Genomic DNA, 23,915 nt, shown 5'->3' on the forward strand with positions numbered 1-23,915 from the left:
GCGATTCTAGTCCTGGCGGCCAAACATGCGCACCCACCCCCGCCCCCGCAACACAGCGACAGGAACCCAGTCTAAAGTGGAGGAAGAGGCCTCTCCTCGCACCCATAGAGCCCAGCCACTCACCAAGAACCTTGCGCCCCTGCCGTGGCCAGCAAACGCTATATGGAAGAACGTGAGCCTCTCGGGGTCACCCGGGACCTTCTCGTGATACTTCAGCTCTCGCGAGAGAAGACTTCTGCGCCTGCGCAGAAGCAAGGACGTTTCCGGCATTTACAGATTCAAATTAGTGGCGGGTTTGGACGGATCCGGAGCGTAGGTTTATCCGCTGGTACCTAGGTTCTTGTTCATCTGCCCTCACCCATGGACCCGATCCAGAGCTTCTACTGCAAGTTGCGGTCTCTGGCCAGCACACTAGACTGCGAGACGGCCCGGCTGCAGCGAGCCCTGGACGGAGAGGAAAGCGGTGAGTGAGGCGGGCGGGCCGGGCCAGGTGAGGGTCTCCGCTTTTCAGCCGCTTTGGTGAATTTCGCCGCGACTCGGACCGGCCCCGGGCGGCGGCCGGAAGGGTACCCGCTACTAAAAATGTACCGACTGACCGAAGAGCTTATTTATGGATAGTGGCTAGAAGTGCTTGGAGAGAGAGACCGGTGCGGATGCTGCATCTATCGAAATGCTCAACGTTTGTCGTTAACATAGCTCTGCGGGATGCAAGTGCCACACTTATGATTTCTTTTTTAATGGACACATAATAATTGAACTATTTATGGGACGTGATTTATTCTTATGCTCCTCAATTGCATAGATGTGTCCGGTTTTAGTTCCATGGATAACCATAGTGCTGTTCTTTTTAAATTATTATTATTTTTTTAGTTGGTGGTGGACCTTTATTTTATTTACTTATTTATATGTGGTGCTGAGAATCAAACCCAGTGCTTCACACATGTGAGGCCAGCACTCTACCACTGAGCCACAACCCCAACCCACTGTAGTGTTCTTCTCATGTGATGAAAGTAGCTTGTTATTATGTTAGTTACTATTATTGTGAGAGAGAGAACAGCCCTTATGAATAAAATCCTAAATTGCCAGGTTGAGCTCATAAATGTACACACATTTATACATGATGTGCCTTCAAGTCATGTTTTGTGCTTATCAGTAAAAACCATGTAAAAAGTTAATTTCTTTTTTAAAATGCAGCTATTTAGCATTGTTCTTTATACATGTGTAGTGACTTTTGTCTTACCTGTAGTGTCCACAGTTATAATAAACGTCTGTATTTTCCCCAGTAAATTATATTGCCAACACAAACACTAGCACTCAAGACTACTGTTGGTATGTATTACATGTATTATAGAAAACATGAAATTGTGGTAATTAGAGAAAATGATCACAATTTCACCTTTTATGATTACATTGATGAATCATTGAATTGATTGACTTTTTTAAAAAATTTATTTTTTAGTTGTAGTTGGACACAGTACCTTTATTTTATTTATTTTTATGTGGTGCTGAGGATCAAACCCAGGGCCTTGCACATGCTAGATGAGCCCTCTACAGCTGAGCCACAACCCCAGCCCTTGATTTTTAAAAAAATATTTATTATTTTTTTTTTAGTTGTAGTTGGACACAATACCTTTATTTATTTATTTTTCTGTGGCGCTGAGGAATGAACCCAGTGCAGAGCCACACCCCCAGCCCCAAATTGACTGACTTTTTTTGGTACCTGGGATTGAACCCAGAGGTGTTTAACTACTGAGCCATATTCCCACACCTTTTTATTATTATTATTTTTTAAGAGAGAGAATTTTTTAATATTCTTTTTTAGTTTTCAGCAGACACATCTTTATTTGTATGTGGTGCTGAGGATCGAACCCAGGCTGCACGCATGCCAGGCGACGTACTGCTTGAGCCACATCCCTAGCCCCCTTTTTATTATTTTTCTTTTTTTTTGAGGCAGTGTCTTGCTACGTTTATGACCCAACTGAGTTCCTGAGGCTGGCCTTGAACTTGGTATCTTCCTGCCTCAGCCTCCTGAGTCACTGGGATTACAAACATGCACCACCATACCCTACTCAAATTGATTGGCTATTAAATATCTTTGAGATGTCATTTTACATATAATAGAACTTACTATAAAAGAATTAGTTCGGTGATTTTTAGTATATTCACAGATTTGTGCAACTGTCATAATAAAAAGTTTAAGTTTTTGTCACTTCCAAAACAATCCTCCATGCCTCCATTCTTCCCCATAACCATATCCCCACCCACCACACTAGCTTTAGTAACCATTAATCTATTTTCTGTTTTGGATTTGCTTATTCTGAACATTTCATATAATGGAATCTCATAACATGTAGTCTCTTGTGACTGAAATAGAGGCTTATTTCATTTAGCATAATTTTTCCATGTTTATTCATGTTGTAACGTGTGTCAGTATTTCATTTTATTGCTGAATAATATTCAATTGTATGGATATACCAAATTTTATTCATCTACTCATCAGACTTGGGTTGTTTTTATTTCAAACTGTTGTAAATAATGCAATTATAAATATTTATGTGTGGGCTGGGGATGTGGCTCAAGCTGTAGCACACTTGCCTGGCATGTGTGCAGCCTGGGTTCGATCCTCAGCACCACATACAAAGATGTTGTGTCCACCGAAATTAAAAAATTCTCTCTTAAAAAAAATTTATGTGCAAGTTTTTTTATATGAACAGTTTTTTTGTTCTTTTGGATATGTATATATCTAGAGGTGGAATTACATGGTAATCCTATATTTAATTTTATGAAGAAAGGCAAATTTGCTTTCCAAAGTAGCTGCACCATTTTCATTTGCATCAGCAGCAATGAGGGTTACAGTTTCTCCACATCCCCACCAATATTTGTTTGTTTTATCTGTCTTTTTGATTGTAGTTACTCTAGTGTGCATGAAGTGGAATCTCATCATGGTTGGGGTTTTTTGGGAATTTTAATTTTTTTTTTTTGAGAAGGGGATTTTATTATGTTGCATAAGCTAGATTCGAACCTCACATTCAGCATCCTCCTGACTCAGCCTCAAGAGTATAAGGGTTGACAGGCCTGGGCCACTGCACATTTGCATTTCCCTAATGAAAATTGGGAACTCCTAACAGCTAAAGAAAGAGATCATCAAAATGAATGTGTTTCAGAAAAGAGAAATAGAGTTCTTTTAAAAACTACTTTTAATCACTATATGACCAACTGATTAATGACAAAAGAGACTGTGCAGTGCAGTGAGTACAGGATATCTTTTTTTTTTTTTTTTTTTTTTTTTTTTTGCAATGCTGGGTATTGAACCTCATGCATGCTTGGCAAGTCTTCTGTCACTGAGCTACATTCCCAACTCAAAAATGTCTTTTGAGGAAGCAGTGTCAGGTTGATTGGATGGTTATCTACATAGAAGAAAAGAATGAATCTTGAACCTTACTGTATTCTGTACAAAAAAAAAAAAAATTCCAGATGGTTATAACTCTAAATGCAAAAGAAAAAACCATAAAGCTGTTAAAAGAAAACATGAAAAAATATGTATTATCATTGGCAAGGATTTTTAAAGTAGGAAACAAAAAGTATTCATCATAAAGGGAAAATTCGACAAATAGAACTACTTTAGGATTAAGAAATTATATATGGTGGCCCATGTGTGTAATTTCAGCTACTTAGGAGGCTGATGGGAGGATCACAGGTTTAAGGCTAACTTGGCCAAACCTTGCCAATTAGCTTGACCTTTCATAAAATAAAAAGAGGAGGGATATAGCTCAGTGATAGAGTGCTTAATTAATTAGTGTGTGACCCCTTGTTTAATTGACAGCAACCCTGTCCCCCACACACACATTAAAATTAAGAGAGTGGAAGCCAGGTGTGATGGTGCATGCCTGCAATCCCAGCCACTCAGGAGGAGCAGGAGGATGGCAAATTCAAAACCAGCCTGCAAAAAAGCGAGGTGCTAAGCAACTCAGTGAGATCCTGTCTCTAATAAAAATACAAAATAGGGTTGGGGATGTGGCTCAGTGGTCAAGTGCCCTTGAGTTCAATCCCTAGTACAAAAAAAAAGGAGTGGAAAGGCAATGTAAAGAGTGGAAGATATTATAATACATGTTTCTGACAGAAGACATATCCAAAATATATAGAGTGGCTGGGCATGGTGGCATGTGCCAGTAATCCCAGTGGCTCGTCAGGCTGATGTAGGAGGACTGGGAGATCAAAGCCAGCCTCGGAATCTAGCGAGGCCCTAAGCAATTTTGGTGAGAGCCAGTCTCAAAATTTAAAAAAAAAAAAGGACTGGGGATGTGGCTCAGTGGTTAAGTGCTCCTGTGTTCAATTCCCAGTACCCCCCCCCAAAAAAAAAAACCCTACAAATTAATAAGAAAAAGGCAGATAATACCATATAAAAATTCAAGCTTTAATTCAAATTATCTTCATATAGTCATTAAGTATATGAAAAAGCATCAAATGTATTAGTCATCAAGGAAATGAAAATTAAATCCCAATATAGTACAATTGCATAGCTATTAGGATAACTAAAATTGAAAAGAGGAAAGTACCAAGTGTTTGTAAAGATGTGTAAAAACTGGAACTGGCATGCACTGCTGTTGGGAGTGTAAATGGTAACAGCAAGTTGGAAAACCATCTGGCATTATGTACTAGAATTAAATATATGTATAACCCATAATACAGCACATATTCTAGGTCTTTGTGGCCAATATATGCACAATTCTTTACCCCAAAGACATGCTAAGGCTGGATGTGGCTCAGTGGTAGTGCACTTGCCTAGCACGCGCAATCCCAAGCATTGCAATTAACAAACTAAAGAACCATATGATAAATATTTTTTTAAAAAAAGATGTTCTAGAAAAATTCAAAGCAAGAATATTCATAATAGTTTTAACAATAGAATAGATATATTGTAGAGTGGAATACTGTTTAGCAATGAACATGGATGGATTAGATAAGAACAGAGGGATGTCATATAAAATGTTGAATGAAAAAAGCCAATCACAAAAAAATACATATTATTTGAGTTCATTAAAGAAAGTTCATAAGCAGGTAAAACACTTTATGGTTTTAGAATTCAGAGTAAGGTTTACCCTTGGGGGGAATGTCGCAGTCTGGCTGCAGCAAAGTAAGGGGGAGGGTGACAAGGAACTTGTGAAGATTGATACAGCAGGAGCAGGAGCCGCTTTATTGTAGGACAGTAGGGGTATATATACACAGCTGAAAACACAGCTCAACATTTCCCCCTACTGTTTTTAAACAACAAGTATATGGCTTAGGGATCGTGCCTGCCTTAGGTTGTCCAATAGTACATATGGTCCTTACCCGTCATCAAATGAGCTGACCTCAAGGCGTCAGCCTCCTGTCTTAGGTTGGTACCATTGCAATTGGATCTTACCCGTCTTTGACTACTGGCCCAACACACTCAGCCACACTTGTGGATAACGACCATAGTGGTTTTTACACAAACACCATAAACAATCTGCTACAAGCAGAAGGGAGGAGAATACAAAACGCCATGATACCAAGCCAATTGATGGCTCCAAGTAAGAAGCCCTTGGAAAAATTGTACCACAGATGACACCATCAGCATAGATACCCCAGTACTACTACCATTCGTTGCATCAACAGATAGTTCACAATGCATATAAGTAACACATAGTCCAGGAAAATTACAGTCCAGGTAAGTTCTTCAGGCAGCTAGCTTATGATGATCCAAAGTCTCGGTTTTCACTGGGACGGAGGCAGGAACTCCAGCAATGCTGGCTAAAGAAAATCCTGTAGCATTCCACTAAGCAAACAACCTTGTGAACAATTTAGTGCATTATATCAAGGTTTTTTACATTTGAAATAGGCCTTAATGGCTCATTACTCATTAGCCTCCAGGTGTGGGAGAACCATTATAGTTACTGACATTGGAAATGACGACCGTAGTGTCCTGGGCAGCCCCAGACGGCCCAGGGGAGTGTCCCAGACTCAAACTGCCACCGGGCACAGGTCTGGATTTGGCCTGCAGCAGTGGCGCCCCGCTGGGGGGGGGCAGGTCCCAGCCTCGGCTTGGAAAGTCCCTGCTGCGCTGTGACCGGCTCCCACACTCAGCAGCCACTGCGCAGCTTCACATATCCTCCCGTTAGGAAAAGTATTCAGTAGTAGCCTTTTGCAGTTCCTTTCTTGATAGTCCTTCCTCCTCTGAATCTTCTTCCTCTTCCTGACTAGAGTTCCTGGGCCCTTATCAACGTATGCCCTAACTGCTCTTGGTTCCACTGGGGTGCCTCCTTCCCTTAGTAATTTACTTAACACCCCTTCCATATTTTCGTCACAAAGACAACACACCAAGACAAAACAAGACACAAACATACTGTGTCAATCCTCTCCTTTTTCTCAAAATGGCCATTCTTCCTCTCACCCTTTCTGCTTAGAGATGAGCAAATTTGCTCCCGTCTTACCCCCGAGTGTCCCGGGGCTCCCCAGATGGGCCACTAGCTGCCACAGTCTGACTGCAGCAAAGTAACTGGGGTTGGGGGGGGGGGTCGGTGAGTGACAAGGAACTTTGAAGGTTGATACAGCAGGAGCGGGAGCAGCTTTATTGTAGGACAATAGGGGTATATATGCACAACTGAAAACACAGCTTAACTTAATTAACATAAACTAGATACAGCAGTCAACCAATAAGGAATCCTCATCTTAATTATATACAGCTTAACTTAATTGACATAATCTAGACACAGCAGTCAGTCATTAAGGAATCTCCATTATCTTAATGGTTCGCTGGTGTTACTTCTCAAACCACTCCTCTTGGCAAAGTGCCAGGTGCCATCTTGACTTGTCTGTGTCTCTCAACAGGGGAAGAGAGGGACTAAAAGAGGGCTTGTAAAATTTTAGTAATCCTCTTTCCCTTTCCCTTCTCTTCTTATTTATTGAGCTGAGGGCTGGTTATCCAGCTAACAATTTGTGAAGTTCCTCAAGCTATATATACTTAAGATTTTTTGTTACAGCTGTATTATGTTATGGTTCAATAAAGGTTTTAAAGAATAGTCTTTTTTTTTTTAGCAGTTGACAAGAGATAAATTATAAGTAAATATCTACAAGGATTTTAAGAAACTACATTTAATCTTTTTATTTTTAATTTTTTTTCTTCCTTATTTTTCTTGTATTTATTGAACTTTTTTTTCTTTCAACATATGTATTGAAGATTTTGATGATTATCCAGTGGGAATTTTACATGATCTTCATTCAGAAGTCCAGACTTTAAAGGTATTAATCCTAGGATATTAATTTGTTGTATTTCTGTGGTAATTTTTTTTAGCTTAAGTAGAACTTAGAGAAATTGTAATATATTTTCTTTCCTCATGAAAGGATGATGTTAATATTCTTCTTGATAAAGCAAGATTGGAAAGTCAAGAAAACATTGATTTCATAAAGGCAGCAAAAATATTGATGAAAAAAAATTCAACGGATATCATAAAAATTAGAGAGTTTTTCCAGAAGTATGGATATAATCCACGTGTCAAGGAAAGTTCAGGTTTGTTTGACTTTCATTTTATAGAATATGGCTTAATATTTAAAAAGGCAACATGATTAACAACTGTAGGCTTGGCCATAGTTTTTAGTTCTATGTCTGCCGTTATATGAATATCATTTCATAAACATTTATTCAATACTCATTATGTGCTGGTCAGTGACACAATAGAAAAATGGGTTTTGCTCTCTTTTTCACCATGCTAAATGAGAGCCATCATCATGCTACAAGAAAGACCTCTGACCTTTGTAAATGAAGAAGTACAACTTAGAATAATTTCTAGTCGATTCTGCCAATAAATAGCTGAGAAACTTTACAGCATGCTATTTCATTTTTCTGGTTCAGTTTCCTTTTCTATCTAACGAGCGATTTTGACTATATAAATCAGTAAAGTCCTTTTTTAGTTCTAAAATTCTAATGCAGGGTAAGTATAGCACATTGTAGCCAAATTACCTTAGTGCAAATCTTTATTTTGCCACTGCTTTCTGTATTATCTTGACAAATTACTTAACCTTGTGTCTCAGTTTTTCATTTGTAAGGCAGGAGTGCTTTATGAGTTTGCATTGTGTAAAGACTAAATGACATAAAATTTGCTTAGAACAATGCCTAGCCTGTCCATCATTCAATTATTAGCTGTTATTGTTCTGCTCATACTTCTAGATGAACAAATGACTAACTTTAATATGCTTCATTGTCTTCATGTCTGTAATAAAATGGTCTTTGTAGGGGCTGGGGCTTAATGGCAGAGTGATTGCCTAGCACGCATGAGGCACTGGGTTTTTGATCCTTCGCACCACATACAAAAAAATAAGCAAATAAAATAAAGACATGCTGGCCATCTACAACTACAAAAAAATTCTTTTAAAAAATGGTCTTTGTACATAAATAAAACATTAATTAAATTCAGTAAATATGTATTGGGATGCAGTTCATACGTGTACTTGCTTAGCATGTATGAGGCTGTGGGTTCAATGTCCAAAAAAAATTGGAGGATATGTTTGGAAGGTGTATTAAGTAGTGCACATGGTATAATACAAAGTATAAAGTATTTCTTGTGAAACAGCCACACATTCAAATATTGGCTCTCCCAGTATAACATGTGACCTTGAATAATTTCTCTGAATTGTTTTTCCTCCCTTGGGAAATGGGAATATAGTTCTATCATTAATTAAGCATTAATAATGGTAATGGTCTTATTAATCTTATCAATAATAGCTCTGTGATTAAATACAACAGATTTTTGGCAACTCTTGTAACATTTCTTAAAATTTACAGAAAGCACAAAACCAGAACAGAATTCAGTGAATGAGAAACTCTTCCAAGACTCAGAAGCCATGTAATCATAGTATAAAACTTATAGATGGTTGAGATAGTATGTATGCTTCAAATATTCTCCCATTATCTTCTCAACTGAGTTTTTTGATAAAGGTGTTCCAGACTGAAATAAGATAAAATTATTTTTGTGTAATAGCCTTTCCTTTTTAATTTAAGCATCTGAAAATTAATATTTTAAAATACCACTATACATTGTGTTAAATCTAGAAGAGAGCTGATTCTACACTTAGTTAATTTCACACTAATTAATGATAGAATGGTGTCAGAATATATTAAGAAAAACTGGTAAATCACATTAATCGAAGAAGGAAATTGGCCTTTAATTTGGGAGTGTTGATTTTTCATCTTTAACACTTTAGTTTGCTTTCCCTCTCTAATATATGATCAAAATGGCATATGAGTAAGAGGTACATATCAGAAAATTACTGAAGGGATAATTGAAATAGAATTTTTTTTAATATTTATTTTTTAGTTGTAATTGGACACAATACCTTTATTTCACTTATTTATTTTTATGTGGTGCTGAGGACTGAATCCAGGGTCTCGAACGTGCAAGGCAGCGCTCTACCACTTAGCCACAACTCCAGCCCATGAAATAGAATTTAAGATGTTCTGTTCTGCTGTTACCAGAATGTTACCTCTTTGATTCTTCCTCCTAGTTTGTGAGCAAGAACTCACTAACTCTACCCAAGAGATGGCTAAATGTGAGAATTTTGAAAAGCCTGATGTGAAGGATGATATGTTTGATCCTTCTATTCCAAGCAGTTCTGTTTCTAAGAAGATTCCACGTAGTCCACAACTTTCGGATTTTGGACTTGAGCGATATATGATATCCCAAGTTTTACCAAACCCTCCACAGGCAGTAAACAACCATAAGGAAGAGCCTGAAATTCAAACTCCACCTACCAGTCAGTCACTAGTTAAAATACTAAAAACTCCAAAATGTGCTCTAAAAATGGATGATTTTGAGTGTATAACTCTTAATGTAGAACATTTTGGTATCTCTGAACATACTTTCTGTTTAAATGAAGATTATACAATGGGACTTAAAAATGTGAAGAATATTAAAAGGTAAGCAACTTTATTAAAAGGTACATTTTTATTTTATTTCCTAAATATTTTGTATTTATTAATTTTTGTCCTCGATGCAATGTTTCAAACATTTTTCATTTAAAATGAACTACAAACTGTTGGTTTCTTTAGATGAGAGGCTACATAGAAAGAATCATGATACAAGCCTGAAAAAAGATGATATTTGTGGAAATAGGAAAGAGGAAAAAATTAAAGGAGTAAAATTAATAAGAGTTTGTGATTGCTTTGGTTAGAGCGGAGGGTCTAGGATAAACCCCAGATTTCTGGTTTATTGCCGTGGGATGATGCTAGGGAAAGCAACTAAGGTAAGAATACCTGCAGCTTGTGGGAAAAGGCAATGTGTGTGCATGTTGATTTTTGAGGTGCCTGTAAATATTTATTTCCTCTTAAATATTTTAATAATAATTTGAAGCTTAATGTGAATTCAGTACTAGATTTAAAAGATCTGGATGTGATTAGTGTGGAAATGCTAATTTGAGTTACAATGAACACGCCACTGATTAAAATAGCATCAAATACATGAAAAAATGTTCATCATCACAAGCAATTAGAGAAATACAAATCAAAACTCCTCTAAGATTTCATCTCACTCCAGTCACAATGGCAGCTATTATGCATACAAACAACAATAAATGTTGGCAAGGATGGGGTGGGGTGTACACACTCATACATTGCTGGTAGGACTGCAAATTGGTGCAGCCAACATGGAAAACAGTATAGAGATTTCTTGGAAAATTGGGAATGGAACCACCATTTGACCCAGCTATCCCTCTTCTTGGTCTATACCCAAAGGACTTAAAAACAGCATACTACAGGGACACAGCCATATCAATATTTATTGCAGCACAATTCACAATAGCTAAACTGTGGAACCAACCTAGATGCCTTTCAATAGAATGATAAAAAATATATGGCATATATATACAATGGAATATTACTCAGCAATAAAAGAGAATAAAATCATGGCATTTGCAGGTAAATGGATGGAGTTAGAGAAGATAATGTTAAGTGAAGTTACCCAATCCCAAAAAACCAAATGCCGAATGCTTTCTTTGCTATAAGGAGGCTGATTCATAGTGGGAGAGGGAGAGGGAGCAAGGGATGAATAGACAAACTCTAGATAGGGCAGAGGGGTTGGAGGGGAAGGGAATGGGCATGGGGTAATTAATGATGGTGGAATGTGGTGATCTTTATTATCCAAAGTACATGTATGAAGACATGAATTGGTGTGAATATACTTTGTATACAACCAGAGATATGAAAAATTGTGCTCTATATCTGAAATAAGAATTGTAATGCATTCTGCTGTCGAATATAAATAAAAAATAGCAAACAGTATCTAAGGACAAAATAATATAAATATATAATAAAGGTATTTTTGAAGGAAAGATTATTCAGTAAATTATTCTGGGATAATTGGTTAAGTGGGAAAAGATCAAGTAATTTTTACCTCATGTCAAAATAAATTATAGATCAAAAGTAAATATTTGCTTAAAAAGTAGAAGTAGCAATATTATATATTAAACAATCAAAAAAAATACACTTGATCTACCAGTAATTTTAGTCTTGAAAAAAAAAATGACAAGGTTTTTTTTGAGGGGGAGGTGGGTACCAAGGATTGAACTCAGGGGCACTAGACCTCTGAGCCTCACCCCTAGCTCTATTTTGTATTTTATTTAGAGATAGGGTCTCACCGAGTTGTTTAGCACCTCTCCAGATGCTGAGGCTGGCTTTGAATTTGTAATCCTCTTGCCTCAGCATCCTGAGCTGCTGGGATTACAGGCATGCGCCACCTGTGCCTGGCAACAAATTCTTAATCTGTATCTGTGTAAAGTTCTACTTTATGATTTTGAAGTTATGAAGTATGCAGTTCCTTTATTTGAAGTAATGAGAATTTATAGCTTTCCTTTAAGTCAGAGGTTGTTAACCTCTTTTGAACCATGGGGATGGATGGACGGATGGACAGACTGACGGATGGGTGGATGGATGGGTGGGTGGATACTTAAATAGTTTTGTTGTTCATTTTCTTAAAGGGCCAGGCAGGGTGGCATATACTTGTAATCCCAGTGAATTAGGAGGGAGTAGGATTGCAAGTTCAAGGCTAGCCTCAGCAATTTAGAAAGACTGTCTCATAAAAAATAGAAAAAGGACTGGGGATATAGTTCTATGGTCAAATGCCCCAAGTTCATTCCCCAAGAGAAGAATAAAAGAGAAAGAAAAATGTTCCATGGGGCATCTTGTCCATGAAAGAGAACTGAACTAGTCCAAATTTATGTTATGTAATAAGAATTAAGTTTTATCCCAGAGGTTTAATGTTAATTTTTTTTTACTTTATAATTTCCCTCTGAACCACATCAGTGAGAAGACCCTAGAAAGAGAACCCATGACCAATAATTTTTCTGTTACTCCTGGCCCCATAATTCAGCAGCTGGAAAAAAGTGGTGAGTGCAAACATCAAGCTTACTTTTATCTACAACTTAAACAGTATTAAAAAGAAATGGTTCTGTCACCTTAGACACTTTATAGTTTTCCATATCTTTTTAATCTGTAATATTGAATTTTATAAAAATACCATCCCATTCAGGGTAAGCATGATTTCATGCAAGAGAAATATAAAATTTTCTGGTGTGTTTTTAGTATTATTTTGGATTATGTTTAGTATTTGTCAGCTTTTTTGTTTCTAATGTTTTAATTTAAGACGTATGTATTCTTTCACCAATCTTTTGATGTAGAGCCATAGTACTTTTTTTTTTAGTTTAGCTTGAACCTATTGGTTAGAGTTATACATTATCTTTCTTACATAAGTCACATCCAGAATACACCAGCTATCATTTCAAATATTTTTAAATGGTTCAATAACTTAAAGAAAATATTCATGCAGGTTTGTTTTGTGTGTGTGTGTGTGTGTGTGTGTACGCGTGCGCTAGAGATTGAACCCAGAAAAACATTGATTTTTTTTTTATGAAAATACAAAATAAATCCTAGAGTTTTATGATTTCTCTGAATAATTATTTATTGCTGTCTGATCTATACCAAATTTATTGGTAGAGTTTTAAAATGTCTTTATCAGATCTTTCCAAAGTTTTGGACATATTTTCTGAAAAGTTTTTATTGTACTAATTTCACTGACATGTAATTAAATTATGTTATTATATTAATAAGTACTGTTCACTTAAACGGGTTTAAAAAATATAACTGACTCATAGTAGCTTATAGCTCACCTTGTAAGAGTGTGATTGTATTAAAGAGCTGCTGATTGAAAAAAAAATTTTTTTGAGCCATCACCTCATATCACGCTCAACTCAATTCCCAATGAAGTATGTAAACATTTTAGAAAATGAAGAACTCCTGAAAGTGGAATGGATTTATTAAAGAATAGACTGCTTGTTAAAATCCTGTAGTAAATCACAGGTAATGTGTTTATTGGGGGAATAGAAAAAAGTAATCTAGTTAAAGGGAACTTTGTTAAAGTTATTGTATTTTGGTTTGACCCTGTTTTTATCCCACAAGAGTATCTTTATTACCATTTTCATAGCCCTTACTTAAAAAAATGCAGTAGTTTATTTATAGCTTACATTGTTTGCTATGGCCCACTCACTTCTTCTGGATTTAGCTGGGTTTTTTGCCTTTTGTGTGTGGTGGTGGGTACTGGGGGTCAAACCTAGGGGGCACCCTTCCACTGAGCTATATCCCCAACACTTTTTGTTTTTTGAGACAAGTTCTCACTAAATTGCTGAGGCTGGCATTGCACTTTCCGTCCTCCTACCTCACCTACCTCAGCCTCCTGAGTTGCTAGGATTACAGATGTGAACCATCACACCCAGTTTAAACTAACCTTTTTTTTTTTTTTTTTTTTTGTACTGGTGTCTGGACTCAGGAGCACTTGACCACTGAGCCACATCCTCAGCCCTGTTTTGTATTTTATTTAGAGACAGGGTCTCACTGATTGCTTAGCATCTTGCTTTTCATAAGGCTGACTTTGCACTTGCAATCCTCCTGCCTCAGCCTCCCCAGCTGCTGGAATTAAAGGCATGTACCACCACTCCTGGCTTAAAGTCATTCTTGAATGATAATTTAGTTGGGTAAAGATCACTAGATTGAGAATTATTTTTCTTCAATATTGTGTTTAATATGCTGCTGAGCATTCTTTTTCTTTTTTCTTTTTTTAATACTGGGGATTGAATATAGGGGTGATTTGCCACTAAGCTACATCCCTAGCCCATTTTTTAAGATAGAGTATCACTAAGTTGCTGAGGTTGGCCTCAAACTTGTAGTCCTCCTACCTCAGCCTCCTGAGTTTGTAGGGTTACAGGTGTGTACCACCATGCTTAGATTACACTTACATTTTTTAAGTTATTAATAATAAATATTTATTAATAATAAAGCACATGGGGCTGGGGTTGTGGCTCAGTGGTAGAGTGCTTGCCTAGCATACATGAGACACTGGGTTTGATCCTCAGCACCACATAAAAATAAAAGATATTGTGTCCACCTAAAACTAAAAATAAATATTTAAAAAATAATAATAGTAAAGCACGTGGGGGATGTACTTAATGACACAGTGCTCTGAATTCCAATCCCCAGCACCACACACACACACACACACACAAAAGCACAAATTATATTGACAATACTTACAATTTAAAAGTTGAAATCTTCTGTTTGTTTTCAAATCTTCATTTTCATGAACATTTTGTGTGTCTTCTAGATGTCGAGTGCACAAATTCCCCATTGGCACCTACATTCTGCACTCCTGGCTTGAAAATTCCTTCCACAGAGAACAGCACAGCTGTGGTAAATGCCTATAGAATTGAAAGCTCTAATCTTTCTCCTAATGACTCAGATACTACTTCCAGACTCCAACGGTCTGTTTTTGTTTGTTTTCTAACTCACATAAAACCTAGGTTTTTGTTTTCCTTCCTTAAAGAGAAATAGGATTTTTATTTACTTTTAAGTCAGCATTAGGAAGGAATAATTGACATGAAATAAACTACATATATTTGGAGTACAGAATTATATTTTGGCACATGTATTCATTTATAAAACTACCAACACAAAAGAAAAAGAATATATGCATCATCCCTAAAAGACTCCTTGTGTTCCTTGATAACCCTCTCCTGACTCCCAAGAGGTTCTCATTTCAGTCTACTGTAGAAACTTAGATAAATCAGGAGAGATTACAATGTATTTCTTGAGGGTGTTTTACCAGCATAGATCAAGAACTTTAAAAAAAAAAAAAATTATACCTTTTAATCATGTGTCAGAATTTGTCCTAAAGCCACCTAGGATAAAGATTCATAACAAGTTATAGGAAGAAATTCGAAAAAGGGAAACAATTTAAAATATCAAATGAAAAATAAGAAGAACTCAATAAGGCATCTCCATAAAACCAGATGAAAACAGATTAAAGAGTATTTTCAAGAAATATTTAATCATATGAAAAATTACATGTATGTGTTGTTTATACAACACATTGATGTATACATTTTTTAAAAAATGAATGAGTAGAAATATAGTTCTCTGGGCAACAGGTTTATGAGTGTTTTAATGTTTTTTTTTTCCTCTCCAAATTTTTCTAGGTAACAAATTTATTATAATCAAACCACATCAATTTATTATTTTTGTTTTGTGGTGCTGGGGATCAGACCCAGGGCCTCACGCAGTCTAGGCAGGTGCTCTACCACTGAGCTACATCTACCACTGAGCTACATCCCCAGCCCAACCTTATTATTCTTTTTTTTTTTTTTAAAGAGAGAATTTTTTAGTATTTATTTTTCAGTTCACAACATCTTTGTATGTGGTGCAGAGGATCGAACCTGGGCCCGCACGCATGCCAGGCGAGCACACTACCGCTTGAGCCACATCCCCAGCCCCCCAACCTTATTATTCTTTAGAGTCAGTATGAACACTTAAGACAACCAGTATTTTAGACAACCACTACTGTAGTGGGATATCCAACAGAACTAACTGGAGTGATGGAAATTATAATCTATGATGTTAAATATGGTAGCCACGAATTACATGTAGTTTTGGGGGCTTTAAAATGTGGTTACTGATCTGAGGAACTAATTTTTAATTTCTTAAGACTTTGTTTAATTTTAGTTAATTTATATTTATTTAGCCCCTGTGACTTAAATATTGGCCAGTGCAGCTGTAGACAAACGCTGTGCTGGGTTATCAGTTGAAGTGTCAGGTTATCTGTCTGCTGGCACTTGCCATTTACAATGAATTTACTTCTCATGTTTCTATTCATGTGGAAGGCACCCTGACCTGAGAATGTTAACTTCTTTTTTTTATTAATAACTCTGGCCCTGGGGAGATGGAGTAATTTACCCAGGTAGTTAATTTAGCATGAAAACTGCAAGTTGAGCTTCCTTCATATCTGCTTTCTTCTTCTTGGGGGTGAGCCTGTTTGCTAGGGGGTGTGGAAACACTTGCTTATCATGCTAGGATTCTCATCTGGCCCAGTTTAGTGTTGCCTGAAATGGCAACATTTCATCTAAATCTGGAGTTTAGCCAACATTCCATTTAGTTCTTTTATTGGTAACGAAGATGGTATTTTGTCCAGCGTATGCCATTTCTTTGTCTTCTTCGGTTTTGTTTAGAACACAGTTATAGAAGAAGAGGGTCATTTGGAGGCTTACTCAGGGGCCCCAACAGAACTATCACTGTTTACTTTTTAAATTACTGCTATAACTCAATGATTTATTTTTATTTTCTAGGTATCCACAAATTATCCATTACCAAAAATAAATAGTTCATCAAATGATGTGGAAGTTGAAGATTACACTCCACTAGTTTTAAAATCAGATGAGTGCTTTGAGAATTTTATGGATCCCTTTTCTCCTACAATTTCTTCTTACGAGAATCTACTTAGAACACCTACACCCCCAGAAATAACTGCAATTCCAGAGGATATTCTCCAGGTTATTTTTTAAGACAATTTTTTTTTCTGATATTAAAGACTTGAAACTGCATGTAAGCTGTCTTGTCTGTTAGGCTAATGTGCTGGCACTTTAGTGTTGACACAATCTAAATTCTAGGCAGATAGGCCCTTCTAAAAACACCTGGTTTCTGAGCTTAGTATAAGCTAGTGACTTCCCATATTTTTAATGAGCTTCCCACATTTTTAGGGATGTTATACCAATGGGGCATGTTTCTCTTTACCTTTGAAATGTATTCTTATCAATATTGTTCAGCTATGATTTCCACATTGACCATTATTCCATTAGAAGTGTTGCAAAGTCAGAAATGTCATTCACCCTCAATTCTTCAGAGCAGGGTATCATTAATTACATATCAGTTTCTTGAACTTGAGGCTTCTTGGGCCTCAGCCTGAGAAACACTGGTTTACATGTAAATATCTGATTCTTGAATGTAAATTTGCCACTAGTCTTACTACTGATTTCTAACTGCCAACTGTACTAAATGACCAGTCTGATTTCTTTGACAATCCTCTTGTTTAACAGAGTGTTTGGCTGGTATTGCTTAGGCACGTGAATTTTGTTTGTTTTGGTACCAGGGATTGAACCCAGAGGCACTCAACCACTGAGCCACATCCCCAGCCCTATTTTGTATTTTATTTAGAGACAGGGTCTCACTGAGTTGCTGAGCGCCTCACCATTGCTTAGGCTGGCTTTGAACTCATATCCTCTGTCTCAGACTCCCAAGCCATTTTGATTACAGGCATGTGCCACCGCGCCCGCATGCCCTTTTTATTTTTTATTTTGAGGCAAGGTCTCACTAAGCTGCTGAGCCTGGCTTTGAATTTGCAGTCCTCCTGCCTCAGCCTGCCAAGCCACTGGGATGACAGGCCTGCACCAACATGCCCAGCTGGCACATAGAAGTCTCAGTAACTACTCTAGAAAGGTTACTGGCTTAAGAAAAGACATAAGAAGGATAACCACTTGGGAAATTAACTAAATGTCATCAGAATTGAGCTACTTGGGAAAATAACCAAATGTCATCAGAATTGACCCAGGATAAGATATTTAATTATTTCTTGTCTTTTCTGCTTTTCTGGGCAATACCTATAATAGTTGAATGAGGAATGAGTATAGCATGTTCCCATGGTTCATTCTTCTCAATTCTATTTGAAAGGAACAAAGCCTTGTATTTAATGTCACTTCTTTTTTTAATAATATGTATTTTTTTATTTGTAGATGGACACAATAACTATTTTATTCGTTTGTTTTTATGTGATGCTGAGGACCAAACCCATTGCCTCAATATACCAGGCAAGCACTCTACCACTAAGCTACAAACCCAACCCCTTTATGTCACTTCTTTTTGGGGGACAGGGGGTTTACTGGGGATTCAGTCCAGGGGCATGTGACCACTGAGCCACATCCCCAGCCCTATTTTTATTTAGAGACAGGGTCTCACTGAGTTGCTTAGCACCACACTTTTACAGAGGCTGGCTTTGAACTTGTGCTCCCCCTGCCTCAGCCTCTCATGTCACTGGGATTATAGTCATGCACCACCATGCCCAGCTTTAATGTCACTTCTTTGTGTAGGAAAAGGATGCTGACATTTCAGAGTTTACTTTTATGATCTTTATAACTGATGAGCTTTCTTTTAAACATTGTTTCAGATTTTTCCCTAACAGCTTCAGCTTGTAAAGGCTTACTTGCTCTTGGGGATGTACTGGTTGCATTATCCTCAGTTAATGAGGATAATGCCTTTCAAACCTTTACATCCAGTTAAATTTCTAATATCTCAATGTTTTCATTGCTGTTGAATGTCTGCAGGCATGCTAAATAAGTTTAATTTTCCATGGCTTTTCTTGAATGTTTTCTAACATTTTCTATATTTGTTATGTTATTCATATGACTTGACAGAAAAAAAATTTGCTCGTTTTAGATTTTGTCAAAATGCAACTCAAACATAGCTACTCCAGTAGCAGTAAAGGCAGTGCCACCCAGGAGAGGTTTCCTCAAATACAAAAGACAGAATACCCAAGATGCTGGCGACAAAGAAAACTGGTGAAAGTGAGTATTCTACTGTTCTAAAGAAAATATGTGTTATTTGAGAGGACATTTTAAAACTAACATAGAATGATAGTAAAAATAGTTTACGGGCTGGGATTGAGGCTCGATGACAGAGCGCTTGCCTCACATGTATGAGGCATTGGGTTCAATCTTCAGCACCATGTAAAAATAAATAGATAAAGGTACTGTGTCCATCAAAACTAAAAAAAATTTTTAAAAAATAGTTGCTGGGGCTGGGGCTGAGCAGTAGAGCATTTCCCTAGCACATGTGAGGTGCTGAGTTCGATCCTCAGTACCACATAAAATAAATAAATAAATAAATAAATAAATAAATAAATAAATAAATAAATAAATAGAATATTGTGTCCAACTACAACTAAAAAAAAATTTTTTTTAAATAGTTCAGAATCAACATTCGCTAGTTTAGGCTAATAGCTTGTCTCTACTGTGTGTGTGTGTGTGTGTGTGTGTGTGTGTGTGTGTGTGTGTGTATGTGGATGTGGTGCTGGGGATTGAACCCAGGGCTTTGTGTATGCAAGGCAAGCACTCTATCAATTGAGCTATGTCCCAGCCTATTGTCTTTTTGACATAGAATTTGTGATTCTTAAATCTCAGATTCCCAAATTATCAAGTTTGATAATATCAGTGGGAACCTAATCCCAAACTCTTATAATTATTAAAATATGCATCCACAGTGTTGTGTCATCTATCTTGTTGGAAGCTATTAATGTTTATTTGTATCTTTGTAGAATCTCTAGTGGATCTATCCAATTTAGAAACTGAACAGAATGAGGTAGAAGCAGAGATGGACTCAATTTATTAATTCTTCTCTTTCTTTCCTTTTTAAAAATGATCAGTATTAAAGAGGAATATGGACATTTATGTCATTATATGATTTTTATGAAATTTTGATTTGGTTTAAGATTAGTCTGATTGATATGTAGTTAGTTCAGTCACTGATGTTAAGTTGCCCCACTTAATCTACCAGAATAGACTAAGTAATAGCAGGGTATAGGACAAGTAATTTTAGAAATGTAAATGCTAGTTTGCTACACATCACCCCTGATCTTCTTATGGCCAGGTGGCTGTTACCATTTTGTCATCTCGTGACTCTCAAAAGTCATTTTTATCTTTTGTTTAATCAGTGCTCTTTTAAGACTACTGCTATTTGTACATAACAGAAACACAGTTGAAACTTAGAAAAAGAGGGAAATTACCAGGTTAGGTAACTGCACTGTCATCAGTGAAGGTGGAAGGAAGTCTTAGTTGAAGTCAGACATTCACTACTGTTCAAGTGTTTTTCTTCTCTCTTCTCCCGTGTTTTACAGGGTTTTGGTTTCATTCTCTCACTCAGCTCCTTCTATCACATGGCAGCTGATCTTTCAAGCTCTACTCTCCAGGTTGGCCACTCAGCAGATCCTGAACCTCACTCTCTGGAAGGTTCCAACGTCTGGACCTGGGCCCACAGGCCTCCTACGTACCATTGGCTAGGGCCACAGGAGCCTTTAAAACTACCTAGCAGATTCAAACTGCCCCATCCATTAAGCTCAAGATCCATCTGATTAAAAGCAACAAAGAACTTTTCAAATTATAGTCAACAGGAAAGTAGGACCTACCATACTTTGGAGATCAGCTAAAAACTTGAAATTAGTTGACAGTTATGACTAGGTGCTTGAAAGGCTCGGCTTTAAGAAATTCAATATGGTAAAATTGCCTTCTTATAATTGTGTTTTCAAAGTCATGTGAAAGACCTGTGACATTGACCTGTGTTAATTTTGTCAGAAAATTGTCACTAAAACCTGATTTATTTCTTGGCCAGGAATTACTATAGTTTTAAGTATGATTTTTGCTAAATATAGTGTAAGTTTTCAACATATTATTTTCAAGGTAAAGCTGCTCTAGTGCACTTTATGTATGCTGATAACTGAAATTTATTATCAGCTTTTCATTCACTGTAACAATCCATAGAACAATCCAATGTAACAATCCATAGAACCAGATGAGATTGCTGAAGGAGGAAGCAGTAGAAAGAGGCAGAGTGATACAGCATAAGGGGGTTGGGAAAAGTGGTCAATTACTTTAATACTTTACTCAAGTCAAGTAACAAGAGAACTGAGGATTGATCACTAGATTTGGCAAAGTTGATTCAACAACAGTAATTTTGGTGGAGTACTAGTGAGGGAAGTCTGGTGGATCTAAGAAGACAGGGGTGAGGAAATAGACAATGGCTTTAGACTGCTCTTTTGAGGACTTGTTAATGAGGGGAAGAGAAACAGTGCCACTAGAGGGATATGGAGCATAAAGACTTCTTAAAAATGAGCAAAAAAAAAAGATTTAGGCATTTGCCTATAAGGGAGCTGCATTTGTTTTATGATGGCCTTGGGCCTTCAAATTTATTTTGTTCAAAATTTATTATTTTCTGAATCTTTACTACCTTCCATGATCCTAGCTTGTTACTTAGAATAGTGATGCTTCCAGCTTCAAATGTTGGGATCTTTCAAGCACGTCTTCACATTGCTGTTCAAATGAAATCCAGTATCCTGATTTGACTCCAGCTGATGTCTCCCTCCTGCAGTGTGATACCCTAGCCACACCACCACCATCTTTTGTTTTCCCCACTCTTCCTGCATCAGGACCTTGGCAGACACTAGAACTTAGAACCCAGCATTTAGCAGAATCTCAATCCCTTAGCATTGCCAGTCAGTGTCGGCAAAGGAGCCTAGAGAAAGTAGAAAAGAGCAGCACAATATCTTTTCTGGAGGTAGAGGAACACCTGGAGCTGCTTTTTACTACAGAAACAGCCTGCCAAGCATGGGACCCTACACAAGACCCCTAACAAGAAGAATGAGGTGTGAGGACCCCCATGGTCAACCAAACTAACACCAGCTAGCTCTACCCCTGGACTTTCCAGTGAAATGATCCATAAAAGTCCTTATGATTAAACTAGCTGAACTTTTCTGGTTATTTCAAACTTGTAAGAAAGTTCTGAATGATGTGTTTATCAGGTCTCAGATTAAATGTCATTTTATCAAAAACTTTATGTATCCTGCCACTATGAAGGAGTCCCTCTCCTTTTTTGGTACCAGGGGTTAACTCAAGGGCACTGGACCAACCACATCCCCAACCCTGTTTTATTATTTATAGACAGGGTCTCACTGAGTTGCTTAGCACCTTGCATTTGCTAAGGCACTAGGATACAGGCATGCGTCACAGCCCCCAGTTTCTCCCCCTTTTTAAAAGTTTCTTTCTTAACACTTGTTTTTGTTTGGCCTTCACATTACTTGGTAGAATTTGTAGTATTTATTTGAATATACATTTATTTAATGTTTTCTGCCCTGCTAGATTACAACCTTTATGAGTCTTAGGACCTTGTTTGCTGTGTTCATTACCCTGGTATCTAGCATGTTTATTGAATGAATTGGTGATAACATTAAACAATTACTGAGTAATAATTGAATTACTATTTAATTCTTAAATTTGAAGCAGGCACGTTGATGCTTTAATGATTCACTTTTCTTTCCCATTTCCCACCCGGGTCTTCCTGATAATCTCCAATTTAATCTCAGATGTACCTTAACGCTCTGCCATTACTCCAATTCTCATCCTGATCATCCTAACAGCATTTGGCATTCCTACCTCCTTGTGTTGAACCGACAGCAGTACATAAGGTTGCATAACCTCATTTCCTCTTTTGTTCATGCTGTATCCTTATTCTGGAGTATAATTCCCACTTGTCTTTCAGGAGTTGGACAAGTTCAAATGTCATCTCTTGTTATCCTATTTTCAGTAGCAATGTTTCTCATGACACTTTTCTGTTCACCTTTTATTCAGTTTTTTTTTTTTTTCCTCCCTGCTAGACTAAGGTTTTCTGAGGAAAGAAAAATCTGTATCTCATCTGTGTAATTGGTCCACAACACCTGGTACCTAAGATAGTCATGCTACTGGAAAGACTGAGAGGACAGGGACTAGAGTATTCAGGAGTATTGTAAATTCTCTGCCACTTCCCAATAATTACTATTCAGAATTCACAGATTTTAAAAATCCCTAAGGCAGTTCACCTCATTCACAATTTAAATTGCTTTAATTTCATCAAATTCTGTTAAGATTGTCTTAGTTGATTGTAATTGGGGTAATTTTAATTGTAGAGTTAAGTCTGAACAGCCAGAGGCACAAAGGAAGGGGACAGAAATACTGAAAACAGCAAAGAGAAAGCAGCTGTGACCCAGCAGAAGTAATTCATTTTACTGACCCAGAACTCTCAAAGGCGGGGAAGTTGGAGATGGGGAGGGCGGGCAGCCCTTAAGCAGGTGGGTACCTGGCTATAGTGGCTGTGAGGTTGATGAAAAACAACTAAAGTTCCTACTGTGGAACCAAAGCAGAATTTCATAGGAACAATGGTTGGAGAGGTGGCTGTGAAGGCCCTGATGCCACAAATGTCAACTGATATCAATTGATGGTCATAAACTTACTGCACAAAAGAGAACATGCACTAACAGGTACAATAAACGCCATGTTGAATGGTCTGTTTCTAATCAATAAGAAACAAAGCAGACAGATGTCATTTGGCTACTCTTCCACTCATTCTGGAAACCCTGGATATCTTAAAACAGATTTGTGGTTTGTATAAAAGTCGAATAAAGCGGGTCTATTTATTTTCAATGACTATCTTGGCAGAATTTTATCACTGAAGATAATTCCACTACCAAAACCATGTCAGTGAGTGGAAGACAGACTAAAGAATTAAGGATAAAAGAAACTGTAAAAGAACACTTATTTCTTGAAAAGTTTCAACCAAATTGTTGTTGGCTACCTACTTTGGAGATATTGAAGTAGGCATCAATCTCATTTAAGATGGAACCTATATGGTCATTGTGTTTCAGTTGTAAGGGTTAAATGAGATAATGCTTGGTTAAAGTTGTTCCCCAAGTATTTGGCACAGCAAAGCATGTAAAATCATAATTATGACGTAAAAT

At 37.2% G+C, this 23,915-nt stretch overlaps 1 protein-coding gene across 3 annotated transcripts; it reads left to right on the forward strand.

Annotated features, from left to right (window-relative positions):
• The first annotated feature begins 189 nt into the window (after positions 1–189).
• On the forward strand, positions 190–22,394 carry Ska3 (spindle and kinetochore associated complex subunit 3). Of its 3 annotated transcripts, none has more exons than XM_040281331.2 (10): positions 190–463; positions 7,199–7,260; positions 7,363–7,528; positions 9,520–9,931; positions 12,311–12,393; positions 14,661–14,746; positions 16,675–16,878; positions 18,115–18,189; positions 18,815–18,942; positions 20,271–22,394. In XM_040281331.2, the coding sequence occupies exons 1-9, from the start codon at positions 361–363 to the stop codon at positions 18,938–18,940; spliced, it is 1,317 nt and encodes a 438-aa protein (XP_040137265.1). In that variant the 5' UTR covers positions 190–360; the 3' UTR covers positions 18,941–18,942; positions 20,271–22,394. The 3 variants fall into 3 exon arrangements, with proteins under 3 accessions (XP_040137265.1, XP_040137266.1, XP_021591153.1); XM_040281332.2 differs by having other exon boundaries at positions 20,297–22,394; XM_021735478.3 differs by lacking the exon at positions 18,115–18,189.
• The last annotated feature ends 1,521 nt before the right edge of the window (positions 22,395–23,915 follow it).

The sequence above is a fragment of the Ictidomys tridecemlineatus genome, chromosome 6 (assembly GCF_052094955.1).
Source record: "Ictidomys tridecemlineatus isolate mIctTri1 chromosome 6, mIctTri1.hap1, whole genome shotgun sequence".
NCBI lineage: Eukaryota > Metazoa > Chordata > Mammalia > Rodentia > Sciuridae > Ictidomys > Ictidomys tridecemlineatus.